Here is a 12,246-nt window from a genome sequence, read left to right on the forward strand (position 1 = left end):
CAATAAAGAATTCTGCCAATGCAGGAGATGCAGGTTTAATCCCTGGGATAGGAAGATCCCCTCGTGAGGGGCATGGCAACCCACTCCACTATTCTAGCCTTGGAAATCCCATGGACAGATGAGCCTGGTGGGCTACAGTCCATGGGGTCACAGAAGAGTTGGACATGACTTAGAGACTAAGCAACAACAACTATGCATGTATTACATATATAGTATGTACATAATATCCATTTCCATCCCTCCATATAATACAGGGGTACATTACCTATGTCTTCTATTTATCAGAATGCACCTAAAGTTTTCATGGGCTTAGCTTTATGTTACAATTTGATTCTGAGTTCAAACAAACTGTATTTTGATAATGCCACGATTCTTTTAAATCACATCACTAAGATACACAAAATTATAGAGCACAAAAATGCTGAAGCAACTTTGCAATAAAAAAAAATTAGTGAAAGCACAGGATTCTAACATTTTCATTTTGCTATTGTTTCCTTAAGCTGCAACACCATTTTGAATTTGAATACCAGACCAAAGTGGATGGTGAAATAATCCTTCATCTTTATGACAAAGGAGGAATTGAACAAACAGTTTGTATGTTGGATGGAGTATTTGCATTTATTTTACTGGATACTGCCAATAAGAAAGTGTTCTTGGGCAGAGATACCTATGGGGTGAGACCTTTGTTTAAAGCCATGACAGAAGATGGATTTTTGGCCGTGTGTTCAGAAGCTAAAGGTAATGATAGAATTTTTCTGTGGTATTTCATTATTGTCCCGATTCTGTGTTTTCTTCTAGACCGTATTTACAAATCTAATCCAATCCATATATACAAATGGGGCAACCCAATTTTTTTACAAGTGACTGTGTTAGTCATGGATTTTCTAGGCCTCCTTTTTTTTTTTTAAAACCACGGAGCTGGAGTCTCCTTTTTGGCACTTAAAACTCTGTAATCCTTACAGGATAGGTCTGTAGTAAAGTCATGTAATTTTTGTTGTGCTAATAGGTTCTGTGTCTGGTTTGATCCCGTGTGTGTTTTCGAGTTTTCCTGTGTCATGTGGTAACAGTAAGGTTGGCCAGCCCTGCAGTTACTGCACTGTGGTACTGTGCCAGGCTGTCCCACAAAGTCATTTTTATTCAGCGCTTTTTAAACAGCTTTATTGGGGTATAATTTACATGCCATACAATTCATCCATTGGAAGGATACCAGTGGTTTTTAGTATGTTCATAGATATCTGCAACCAAAACTAGTCAATTTAGAATTTTTTTTTTTAAATCATCTCAAAACTAAGCCTTGTACTCTTAAGCTGTCACTCCCCATCCCTTTATATTCATTAAGCATTAAGCTTCCTGTCCCCGTCTTCCTTCCTCCTTCCGCACCCCCAGTTCCAGCCAGTCAGTCCGTCTTTGTGGATTTCCCTATTCTGGCCATTACATACCAGTGGAGTCATACCCTGTGTGGCCTGGTATTTCATTACTGGCTTCTTTCACTTGGCATAATGTTTCCAAGGTTTGCCTATGTTGTAGCATGTTATCAGTATTTACATCTTTTTATTTACTTTTTATGACCTGAAGATATTCCATTACCTGGATATACCACATTCTGTTCATCCCATGTTTATCCTTTTGTCAGTTGATGGACAGTTGGCTTTTATGAATAATGTTTCTCTACATATTTGGGTACAAGTTTTTGTGTGGTTTCATTTTTCTTGGGCATATACCTAGGAGGGATCACATGATTTACTCTGTGTTTATAAATAGCATTAAAAAGAATAAAATACTTGGAATAAATGTAACAAAAGTACAAAACTGTATGCTGAAAACTGTAAAACGTTGTTGAAAGAAGATCTAGAGAAATTGGAAAGCATCCCATGATCACGGATTGAAAACTTAGCATTGTTAAGTTGGCACAGACTCCCCTAATGGATCTACAGATTCAACATGATCTCTGTCAGTATCCCAGGTGATTACTTTGTAGAAATTGACAAGCTGACTCTGAAATGCATAGGGAATTGCAAAGGCTTCAGAATAACCAAAGCAATCTTGAAAAAGAATAAAGTAGGAGGACTCTCCCTTCCTGACTTAAAAATGTACTGCAAAGCAAGGGTAATCAGGACAGTATTGTACTAGCAGAAAGAGAGACGTACAGACCATAGAGCTGAGAGTCCAGAAGTGCATCCGTACATCTGCAGGCAACTGATTGTCAGTGAGGGTACTAGGACCATTCAGTGGACAAAGAATAGTCTTTTCAACAAATGATGTTGGGACAAGTTGACATATGCAAAAAAAACAGTTAAACCATTACCTCACACCATTTATAAAACTCAAAGCAGATCAAACTCTAAAATTTGATCACTAAAGTAAGCACTGAAACTTGATAGTAAAACTAAAACTTTAGTAAGCACTAAAACTATAAAACTCAGGAGAAAGCATAGGGGTAAATCTTCATGACCTTCAATTTTGCAAAGAGTTCTTTGACATGACATCAAAAGCACAAACAACAAGGGAAAAATAGATACATTGGGTTTCATCAAAATTAAACATTCTTGTACTTCTAAGGACACCATCAGGAAAGTGAAAACTCAACCCACAGAATGGAAGAAAATACTTGTACATCATATTTATCATTTTTTGACAATAAAGTTGAGGAAGACAGTCATCGTTTATGTCCTAGCTAGACAGCAATGACATGCTAAACTGTGATCTACCTCCTCGTCTGCTTTTTTGCTTCATTGTTTAAATCCTTTCTCACTTGATGTAATCATACGAGAAAGAACAAGTACACACATTATTTACCCAAAGTGCTGTTAGGGAAGCCCAGCAAAGAGAACACAAGGGAAAAGGAGACTCCTTACTTCCATTTGTCTCTGATAACCTTGATACGGAATATAATCTCACGTCCAGTTTACCCTCTGAGATTTCTAAACTTGTAAGTTTACAAGATGTACTTGTAAGTACATCTTTAACTGCCCTTTTCTAAACAACAGGTCTCATCTAGGGTACTACAGCAGTTTTCCTCTCTCAGTGCTTCCAGAATAGACTATCTAAAACTCATTTGGTTGTGGTGCTTTAAATCGTAATTGCTCCTCAACTTCCGCAGGGGCCGTGTGCCTCACTTGAGGTCTGCTGGTAGGTGGTAGGATCTGGATCTCATTTGCTGTTTGAATTCCATACTACACAGTAGATTCTTGGGTTAACAAACTCAAATTGTACATCATAAGTATTCTGTGTGGATAGGCTGTTACTATTTACAATAAAACTTTTTTTTTAAATCAAAATCGTGATGTCAAGTTGATTACTTCTTGTGAGAACTTAGAAAATTTAAATTATAACATTTAACTCACACACAGGATATAATAACTACATAAGGGATATCTGAGTTTAAAGTACCTTAACAGTGGATCATTTTGCTTATTAAAGGACTGAGAACCATAGCTGCTTTTTAAAAAATACCTCAGGGATGACAAATGACTGCCAGGATATCATAAAATTAAATTTCAAGTCCATCTTTTTGTTTAATAAATGTATCTTTTGTTTGCTTAGTAAAGAAAATAGATTTTTTAAAATCAGAAATTCCAGCTAGGGAGAAGAAATTAAACATTGGAGGTTTTCCTATTGCCTTAAATTATTAGAAATCAGTTTAATTTTTCTGTACATCTCTGTACACTATTACCTTTCTAGTAGGGTTTGAGGTAATTATATTTTTCCTATTTTGCTTATGCAGTGGACATTGTATTTGTATTAAAAAGAAAATAAAGAGGAATTTAGACATGAAAGTTACTATGAAGTATTATCCTCATTTGAATAAATTTATCTTTTTGGTTTTGTAGGACTGGTTAACTTGAAGCACTCCATGACTCCTTTTTTAAAAGTGGAGCCTTTTCTGCCAGGACATTATGAAGTTTTGGACCTAAAGCCAAATGGCAAAGTGGCGTCGGTGGAAATGGTGAAGCACCATCACTGTAGAGACGAGCCTCTGCATGCCCTGTATGACGGCGTGGAGAAACTCTTCCCAGGTGAGAGAGCAGATGCCCATCCACCTGTTCCCCACCTCTCGCCCCTAAAGGAAAGCTGTACTCTCACTTCATTGAAATGACATCAGTTTGCAAATCTGTTTCCTTTTTAACTTGGAGGTGACGACACACTGAAATTTGGCCTGCTTCACTGTTGAGCAAATGCCATCGTGATGGAGGTGGATGGTTGCATACCTGTTTCAATAAATAATTCAGCCCAGACCTTTCTGCAGCTGTTTCATTTCCTTTATGTGTTAATAGGTTTTGAGATAGAAACTGTGAAGAGCAACCTCCGGATTCTTTTTGACAATGCCGTTAAGAAACGTTTGATGACGGACAGAAGGATTGGCTGCCTTTTATCAGGTGAAGTCAGCTTAAAAAATCTAATTACATTTCATGCATATGTAATTTAAATGATTTATAACTATCCTGGAGGCTTAGACTATAAAATACTTAAAATACTTACTATTGATTCCACCTGTCCTCCATTATAGGATGAAAATGTTTTCTGTGAGTTGCTTTCAATATTTAAAATAATACAGCAACATAAAGTTATACTGTAATTGTATTGGCATGAGTGAGCTAGTAAACATGTTTGAGAAAGTTGATGTCTTCCTACTCCACAGTCTGGATGTAAGCCCTAGAATGTGTAGTGTGTGTTGTTGTTCAGTCACTCACTCAGTGGTGTCCAACTCTTTGCAGCCCCATAGACTGCAGCGCATCAGGCTTCCCCTGTCCTTCACTGTCTCCCGGAGTTTGCTCATACTCATGTCTATTGAGTCCATGATGCCATCCAACCATCTCATTCTTTGTTACCCTCTTCTCCTCTTGCCCTCAGTCTTTCCCAGCATCAGGGTCTTTTCCAGTGAGTCAGCTCTTTGCGTCAGGTGGCCAAAGTATTGGAGCTTCAGCATCAGTCCTTCCAGTGAATATTCAGGGTTGATTTCCTTTAGGATTGACTAGCTTGATTTCCTTCCTGTCCAAGGGACTCTGAAGAGTCTTCTCTAGCACCACAGTTCAAAAGCATCAATTCTTTGGCATAGTGGCTTTTAACCAATTTAAGTACTGTTACCATTATGACAGGTTAACTGTTAGATTTTTCTTACTCAAGTTGATTTTCAGTTTATAAAACTTGGGAATTTTAAAGGCAAAACTCTAATCTTGGTGCTTAGGAGGAATATAAATAATCTCTGCTCCTCTCTTAGGTAAGGCCCATAACCACCACACTTTCTGTCTTGCTCATAGGTGGCTTGGATTCCAGTTTGGTTGCTGCCACTCTGTTGAAGCAGCTAAAAGAGGCCCAAGTTCAGTACCCTCTCCAGACATTTGCGATTGGCATGGAAGACAGTCCCGATTTACTAGCTGCTAGAAAGGTAAGACACTGCCTCTTCCTGTTAGGTAGTTAAGACAGACTTGTTAATTATTGATGGTTCTATACTTTGTTGCTGTATTGACTTAGGTAATTGTTTTGAATTAAATATATTAAATGGAATGAAACGCGTATTGAAAATCACTTGTGCTGTACACTGTATTTTGGGTACGTTTATCTTCTATGGGCCACACAGTCCTCATAAAACCCAATGATGGTAATCCTGTCCTTTGAAGAGTAAGGGCATGGGTAGAGTGGTTAAGGCTGAAGGCTTTGGAGCCTGATTGTTGGTTTCAAATCTTCACTTTAGCACACAATCCCACACTTATGTAATGGGAGTGCTCATATCTACTGTGGCACAGTTTCAAGGTGAAAATTACATAGTTCATATAAAGTGTGTGGGATAGAAACTAGCGTGTAGTAAGTACTTAGAATGTTAGCTGTTCTTGTTGCTTTTCATTTTCTTTATAAGATACTGTGTTTAGGACTGTGGGCAGAGAGAACATTGTACACATTCAGTGTGTGGTAGACCTGTTCCCATTCTGATGGAACTTCCAGAGTAGATGAGAGAGACCAAGAGTTGTCTGAAAGCCAGTTGACTGATGCTGAATGAATCCGCAAGAGCCAGAGAAAACTGAATGAGGGGGAGGTGCCTTAAGTTAGAAATAGCATTCTAGATGTAAAATGAGGCATTGCAGGAGGGCCAACAGGTGATAAAATCAGCACGAGGGGAGTGGAGGCCATGCTTGTTAGGGTGAAGTCTTGGAGTGAGAAGGGCAGATGGGATGTCCACCTCTTGTGGTCAGTGGAGGGCAGACACTGGGGGACACCGGGGAGCCAGACTAATGGGGCTTGTATGCAGTGGCCTGGAGAATCATTTCCCCGTGCTGTGGTGGCCTGTGAGATCATTTCCTCTTAGCTTGTCTTACTTGTTTTCCACCATTGTTAATTCATGATGTGTTATGAACTACTGTTTTATTTTCGAGAGTTTTCCTTTTCTGGAACTTCCCTGGTGGTCTAGTAGTTAAGACTGAGCTTCCAGTGCAAGGGTCATGAGCTTGGTTGGTCCCTGGTCGGGGACCTAATATCCCACATACTATATGAAATGGCTGAAAAAAACCACAGCTTTTTCTTGAAAGAGTAGTCTTTTTCTTAAAAAAACAGGCATATGCATATTTCTTTATGTAATCAGGTGGCAAATCATATTGGGAGCGAACACCATGAAGTCCTCTTTAACTCTGAGGAAGGCATTCAGGTCCTGGATGAAGTCATATTTTCCTTGGAAACTTATGATATTACAACAGTCCGTGCTTCAGTAGGTAAGGTATTTTATGATCCCCCAAAGATTTTAATACTGAAAAGAGTGTAAGGTTTAAAAACTACTATTTCAAGCAGTTGTTTAAAGAACAATACTCATGAATGAACTCAGGTCAAATTCCTGTGTCAGCAGTTGTTGAAGATGAAACGATTTAAGAATTCCTTAAGAATTAAGAATATATAGTTAAACCTCCACATTTTGGTATCACTATTTATATTTCTTCCAAGAGTTGATGCATAGTTTTCTGTACCTTCTTACCCCCTGTTTTTATGTATAAAAGTTTGTTGGACTATACATTGTAACTAGTTTCTGTAAAGAATCCTTGTTTTAGATAGATTTTGGTAAATAGTCCATCAATAACTATTATTGTCTAGGAATAAATACTTGCTTTACCCTGTGGGTGCATACTAAGATCATAATTGTACTCCACATCGGACTGGCCAAATATTGCTGAGCCTCTAAATGCTATTGGCTTAGACACACCTCTCTCTTAAGGAACTCAGAATCCAATAGGATTCCATTGCAAAGTTTAGAGTCTGCATTCTTATGCTTTAAACTTTGCAATAACATCACTGGGGTGCTGTCTCTCCCAAAGGAGCAAAAATGATTTCTTGAAGGGTAAAAATCTTAGCTATTACAGTGGTTTCTGGCTTTCCAAAGTACTTAGACAGATATACAGTATTTCTGGTACTAACATTTCATTGGTGAAGGAGATTAGGGGAAAAGCTCTAAAAAGTATCACTAGGAAGGTGATAATGAAAAAACCCAAGAAAAATACTAGTTTACAGGGCCATGGAGCAGGACCAACCAGCATCTTTTAACATGCTTTGCTGTATTTGAAATACGCTGAATGGGGAGTATGACGGAAGAAGCCCCAAATTAAAATTAAGCTACCAAAACCCCAACTTATTATTTTCATGTAGTGATACTAGTGTGAGAGTTATCAAATTTAAGACATTTGAGTCATTGTTCAGCAGAATTTTTTTAGCATTTTTAACATTGTTTAGCAAAATTTTCAGATAGACATTCTTGGTCTGAAAGCAGGAATATTTAAAAACCTATATATAAAATTATGAAAGGGCTATGTCATCACAGCAGTACAACTTTTAGATTAAACACATATAAGTGGGTTGCACTGTAGATAAAAGGTCATTATTTTGCAAACTACTTCACATAACAGAGTCTAATCTAGTAGCAAAGCTTGCCACCGTTTTCAGAAACCAAATAAGAGGCATTTTTGGTAGAGGGTTATGTGGACATTAACAATAATTTCTGTCTCTTGTTTAAGGTATGTACTTAATTTCTAAGTACATTCGGAAGAACACAGATAGCGTGGTGATCTTCTCTGGAGAAGGTTCAGATGAACTTACGCAGGGTTATATATATTTTCACAAGGTACGCATTCTCAAATGGAAGGATATTGGTCCTAGGGGAAGAAAAGTATGAATTATTTGACCATTTTCTATTGTTTTTTTTTGATAAAACAGTAACACTTGGAATATTTTGTGAGGTGTTCGAGAAAATCTGATACTGTCTGTATTTGTTTGGGCAAGAAAGAAGTCTTAATTGTGTCAGATAATACCCATTTTTTAAAAACTAGTTAACATAAGAATCACATTTCTGGTATTTCTTAGTCCCCTGTTGTCTTATGGGCTTTGGACAATGTGAACCTGTCATTTTATCTATTGGTTCTAGCAGTCTTGGAGCAAGGGAAGGCATGCTTTATAAAGCATTTACTTTCTTCCCTAAGCTTTGGTGGTTTTTTGTCTTACCCACCTTTAGAGTTGGAGTTGTGTGCAAGAATAAGAAATAAGAAATTTCATTTCCAAAAGCAAAGCTTGAAGGGTGTATTTTTAACTTCAGCTCTGTTTGTAAACAGGCTCCTTCCCCGGAGAAAGCTGAGGAGGAGAGTGAGCGGCTTCTAAGGGAACTCTACTTGTTTGATGTTCTCCGAGCAGATCGAACTACTGCAGCCCATGGGTATCTTGATGTTTTAGGAAGTGATTATAAAAATAACCTCAAAAAACAAAAGGCTTTCTTTTCATTTAGTATATGCTGTGAAGTATGCCTTTTATAGAAAAGATGAAGCTTGTCTCAGTGCAGAGGGAGTAAGCTGAATCAGAGTGCTGTTGTCAGGCTGAGAGTATGCAGATAGTTGGTTTCAGGTGGAGTTTCTGTCTTGAAAACAGAACATTCTGCCCACTTCTGGGCAGCTGAGAGGAAAGGCGCTTGCAGCTCTTTTGGGTCTTTTTAAGAGAAATAAGGCTTATACAGCTTCATGTAGTTTAGTGAGCCCTTAGTGCTTGCTTGCCATGTCTGTTTGATGCTATGGGGACCATGTAGGGGAGAGGGAAGTGAAGATGCAAGGGGTTTGATTAGCTTATAAAATAGGTTTCTTTGGTATCATTTCTGATTATTGAGAGTTAGCGCTTTTTAAAGCTGGTCATTTAGAGACTCTTAACCGTATGTGATGGGACTTCCCTGATGACTCAGTGGTAAAGAATCCCCCTGCCCAGTGCTGGAGTGGCAGGTTCAATCCCTGGGCCAGAAAGACCTGTGGAGAAGGAAATGGCAACCCACTACTCCAGCGTTCTTGCCTGGGAAATCCCATGAACAGAGAAGCTTGGTTGGGTACAGTCCATGAGGTCGCAAGAGTCAGACACAGCTTGGTGACTAAACAGCAATAACAACTGTATGTGATACAATCTTTTTTGGTTGCTTCTACCAAATCACACTTAGTTAGAAAATAAGAGGTCAGAGAATGAACTGAATTCAGACATTTTTATTACTAATTGATTAATAACTTATATTCAGTATAAATCAGTGGTCCATGGTGTTTTTCATCAGAGGTCACATCATCTGTTCTTTGAACCCTGGTTAGGACAGGTAGATAGGGTAATAGCCACAGATTGACGTTATAATAGATAGTCTCACCTAGAGAAAACTATGACTCAGAAAAGTCTAGGCCAAGTCCATTCTTAATGTTCAGATCACTCATAATTCTTTTTCTGCTTTTTGAGATATTTAATAGATTACAGAAGGGAAAGTGAAAGTAATTATTCTCCAGTAGTTTGTTCACTCCCTAGACAATACATATTTTGAGTGAAGGTTTTTGTATTCGTGCATTTAATGTAGGGCAGTTATGTAGGACTGTAAAAATGACTTTATGATCTTAACATCATTTAGAGGCTGGATGAATTCCTAGGAAACCAAATCAGAATCGAAACTGAGAGGCACTAAAGATCCATTTTGGTTTAGATTTTCTTTTCCTTTTTAAGCCTTGAATTGAGAGTCCCTTTCTTGGATCATCGCTTTTCTTCCTACTACTTGTCTCTGCCACCAGATATGAGAGTTCCCAAGGTGGGTAAATCAACTTAAGGTAAAAACTGTCCATTGATACTGGTCATATTTAGAACTTTTACTGATAGTCCTTTCATTTTCATGTCAGAATGGGATAGAAAAGCATCTCCTGAGAGAGACATTTGAGGACTCCAATCTGATACCTAAAGAGATTCTCTGGCGACCAAAAGAAGCCTTCAGTGATGGAATAACCTCAGTTAAAAATTCCTGGTTTAGGATTTTACAGGACTATATTGAACATCAGGTATCATATCTTTTAAAAGTATATTTCCTGGAATAAGACAATTGGATGCAAAGTTGTAATCACTGTTCATTTTGTATTTAATTTAAATGTTTTGTGACTGTAGAAGGGATTCCCTATAAATAATACTTCTTTTAAATTTCAAGAATTCTGTAAAAATTAAGTAGTATGAAGGATTATAAGTAGCATCTAGAATAGAGAGAGGAGACTTAGTGGTCCTCTCTGGCTTGTATCTTACACATTTTGGGGCACCTGTTGGGTGCCAGACTTACGCACAAAAGAATCAAACACTTAGAGCCACCACATTGGAGAACTATGCATGTGAATGTTCCTTAAAGGTCACTGCAGCTATGTGCATTAGGGTATTTTAACATTTTCTAAAGGATTAAGAGTCTCTCAGTATTCAGAGATGTCTTTTCTTTCTTTTTTTTTGTTTGTTTGATTTTTGTTTTTGTGAAACCAGATTAAGTACATACATTTCTGTGCCATTGTAAGGCCATTTCGCTTCTATCCTGTTACTCTTACAGGTTGATGATGCAGCGATGGCAAGCGCAGCCCAGAAATTTCCCATCAATACCCCCAAAACAAAAGAAGGCTATTACTACCGTCAGATCTTTGAAAACCACTACCCAGGCCGTGCCGACTGGCTGCCCCATTACTGGATGCCCAGGTGGACCAACGCCACGGACCCTTCTGCCCGCACTCTGACCCATTACAAGGCCGCTGCCAAAGCTTAGGCACTCACTGAGCCCTGGAGTCAAAGTAATCGTTTCTTCTCCTTGTGAAGGGTAGGGATCTTGAGGGCAGGAAGGGCCAACCGCCCAGGCTTGCCTGGGTGTGAAAAAATAAAAGTCTTAAATCCGAGACTTTGCTGTAGTCATTTATATTCATACAGCCCCGTGACCAGAGGTAGCTAGAAACTGAACAGCTTTTACTGTATCACAGGAAGGTAGAGAGTGAGATAGGAGAGGGGAAACCATCTGATGGCTGGGAGACCTCACACACCCTCTCCTGTAGAGGACTTCTGGGTCTCATGCCAGTAGGGCATCCTTATGGTCCTCGCCTCATCTGAGTGTGGTCCTCCTCTGGCTTCCTCCCTTAGTTCTCTCTGCATTCCCAACAGCTGGCTAGTTACACTCTGGAGAGGTGAGTAACTTGTAAGACTTGGACAGCTCTGTTTTGTAAAATAGGTTGACTGCAAACTGCACAGCCTAAAAGTTGAGAATTATGTTTTATTAGGTGGAGTCTCTGACTTAAGACGACAGCCTCTCAGATGGCTCTGAGCGACCACTCTAAAGAGGTAAGGGAAGAGGTGGGATATACAGGAGTTTTTGCCACAAAGGCCAAGTAGTCTAACATATCAACAGATGACGAGTAGAGAAATCCAGGCATCTCAAGTTAATGAATAGCACTTTTCCAGGTATGGGGAGATGCAAGAGTCTGGCCTCATTGAAATGATTCCTTTGATGTGCCCCTCAACTGTCAAGGGCCAGTATCCTGCTTTTCTCCATCCTGAACCCCTCAGGGTGTCCAGTTGGGTGGTGGGTGGCTGATAGCTTAATGGCTGCAATATCCTTTGTTTGCTGACACATCAGGCAACGTTTTTCATCCTTGGATAGTAATTTACATCTTATTCTGTTGATCGGACATCTTTTCTGGAACTATTGTAAATTGGGAGTCAGCAGGCTTTTTCAGGGCTAGACAGTAAATGTTTTAGGACTTACAGACCTCTGTTGGAGCTGTTCAGCTCTGCCATTATGGTGTAAAAGCAGCCACAGATGGTATGGAAACTCGGGGGCAAGGCCACGATAGGCACACATATGGTCATGGCCGTGTTCTATTAAAACTTAGAAAAAGAAGCAGTGGGCTAGATTCAGCCCATAGGCCATAGTTTACCAAGCCCTGTTCTAGAGCCACGTATTTCTCATAAAAGGGAAAAGCATTC

General features: G+C 39.0%; 1 protein-coding gene across 4 annotated transcripts in view; it reads left to right on the forward strand.

Moving 5' to 3' along the window:
- The window catches only part of ASNS (asparagine synthetase (glutamine-hydrolyzing)), a 147,939-nt gene extending 136,774 nt beyond the window's left edge, over positions 1 to 11,165 (forward strand). For all 4 annotated transcript variants that reach the window (XM_027540089.1, XM_027540093.1, XM_027540091.1 and 1 more), the window contains 10 exons: positions 501 to 738; positions 3,831 to 4,016; positions 4,275 to 4,376; positions 5,259 to 5,386; positions 6,575 to 6,701; positions 7,989 to 8,095; positions 8,580 to 8,680; positions 9,979 to 10,060; positions 10,149 to 10,304; positions 10,829 to 11,165. In XM_027540089.1, the coding sequence (XP_027395890.1) occupies positions 501 to 738; positions 3,831 to 4,016; positions 4,275 to 4,376; positions 5,259 to 5,386; positions 6,575 to 6,701; positions 7,989 to 8,095; positions 8,580 to 8,680; positions 9,979 to 10,060; positions 10,149 to 10,304; positions 10,829 to 11,038 (1,437 nt within the window). In that variant the 3' untranslated portion in view covers positions 11,039 to 11,165. The remainder of the gene's footprint in view (positions 1 to 500; positions 739 to 3,830; positions 4,017 to 4,274; positions 4,377 to 5,258; positions 5,387 to 6,574; positions 6,702 to 7,988; positions 8,096 to 8,579; positions 8,681 to 9,978; positions 10,061 to 10,148; positions 10,305 to 10,828) is intronic.
- Positions 11,166 to 12,246: the final 1,081 nt, after the last annotated feature.

Source organism: Bos indicus x Bos taurus, chromosome 4 (assembly GCF_003369695.1).
Source record: "Bos indicus x Bos taurus breed Angus x Brahman F1 hybrid chromosome 4, Bos_hybrid_MaternalHap_v2.0, whole genome shotgun sequence".
NCBI classification, from domain to species: Eukaryota; Metazoa; Chordata; class Mammalia; order Artiodactyla; family Bovidae; genus Bos; species Bos indicus x Bos taurus.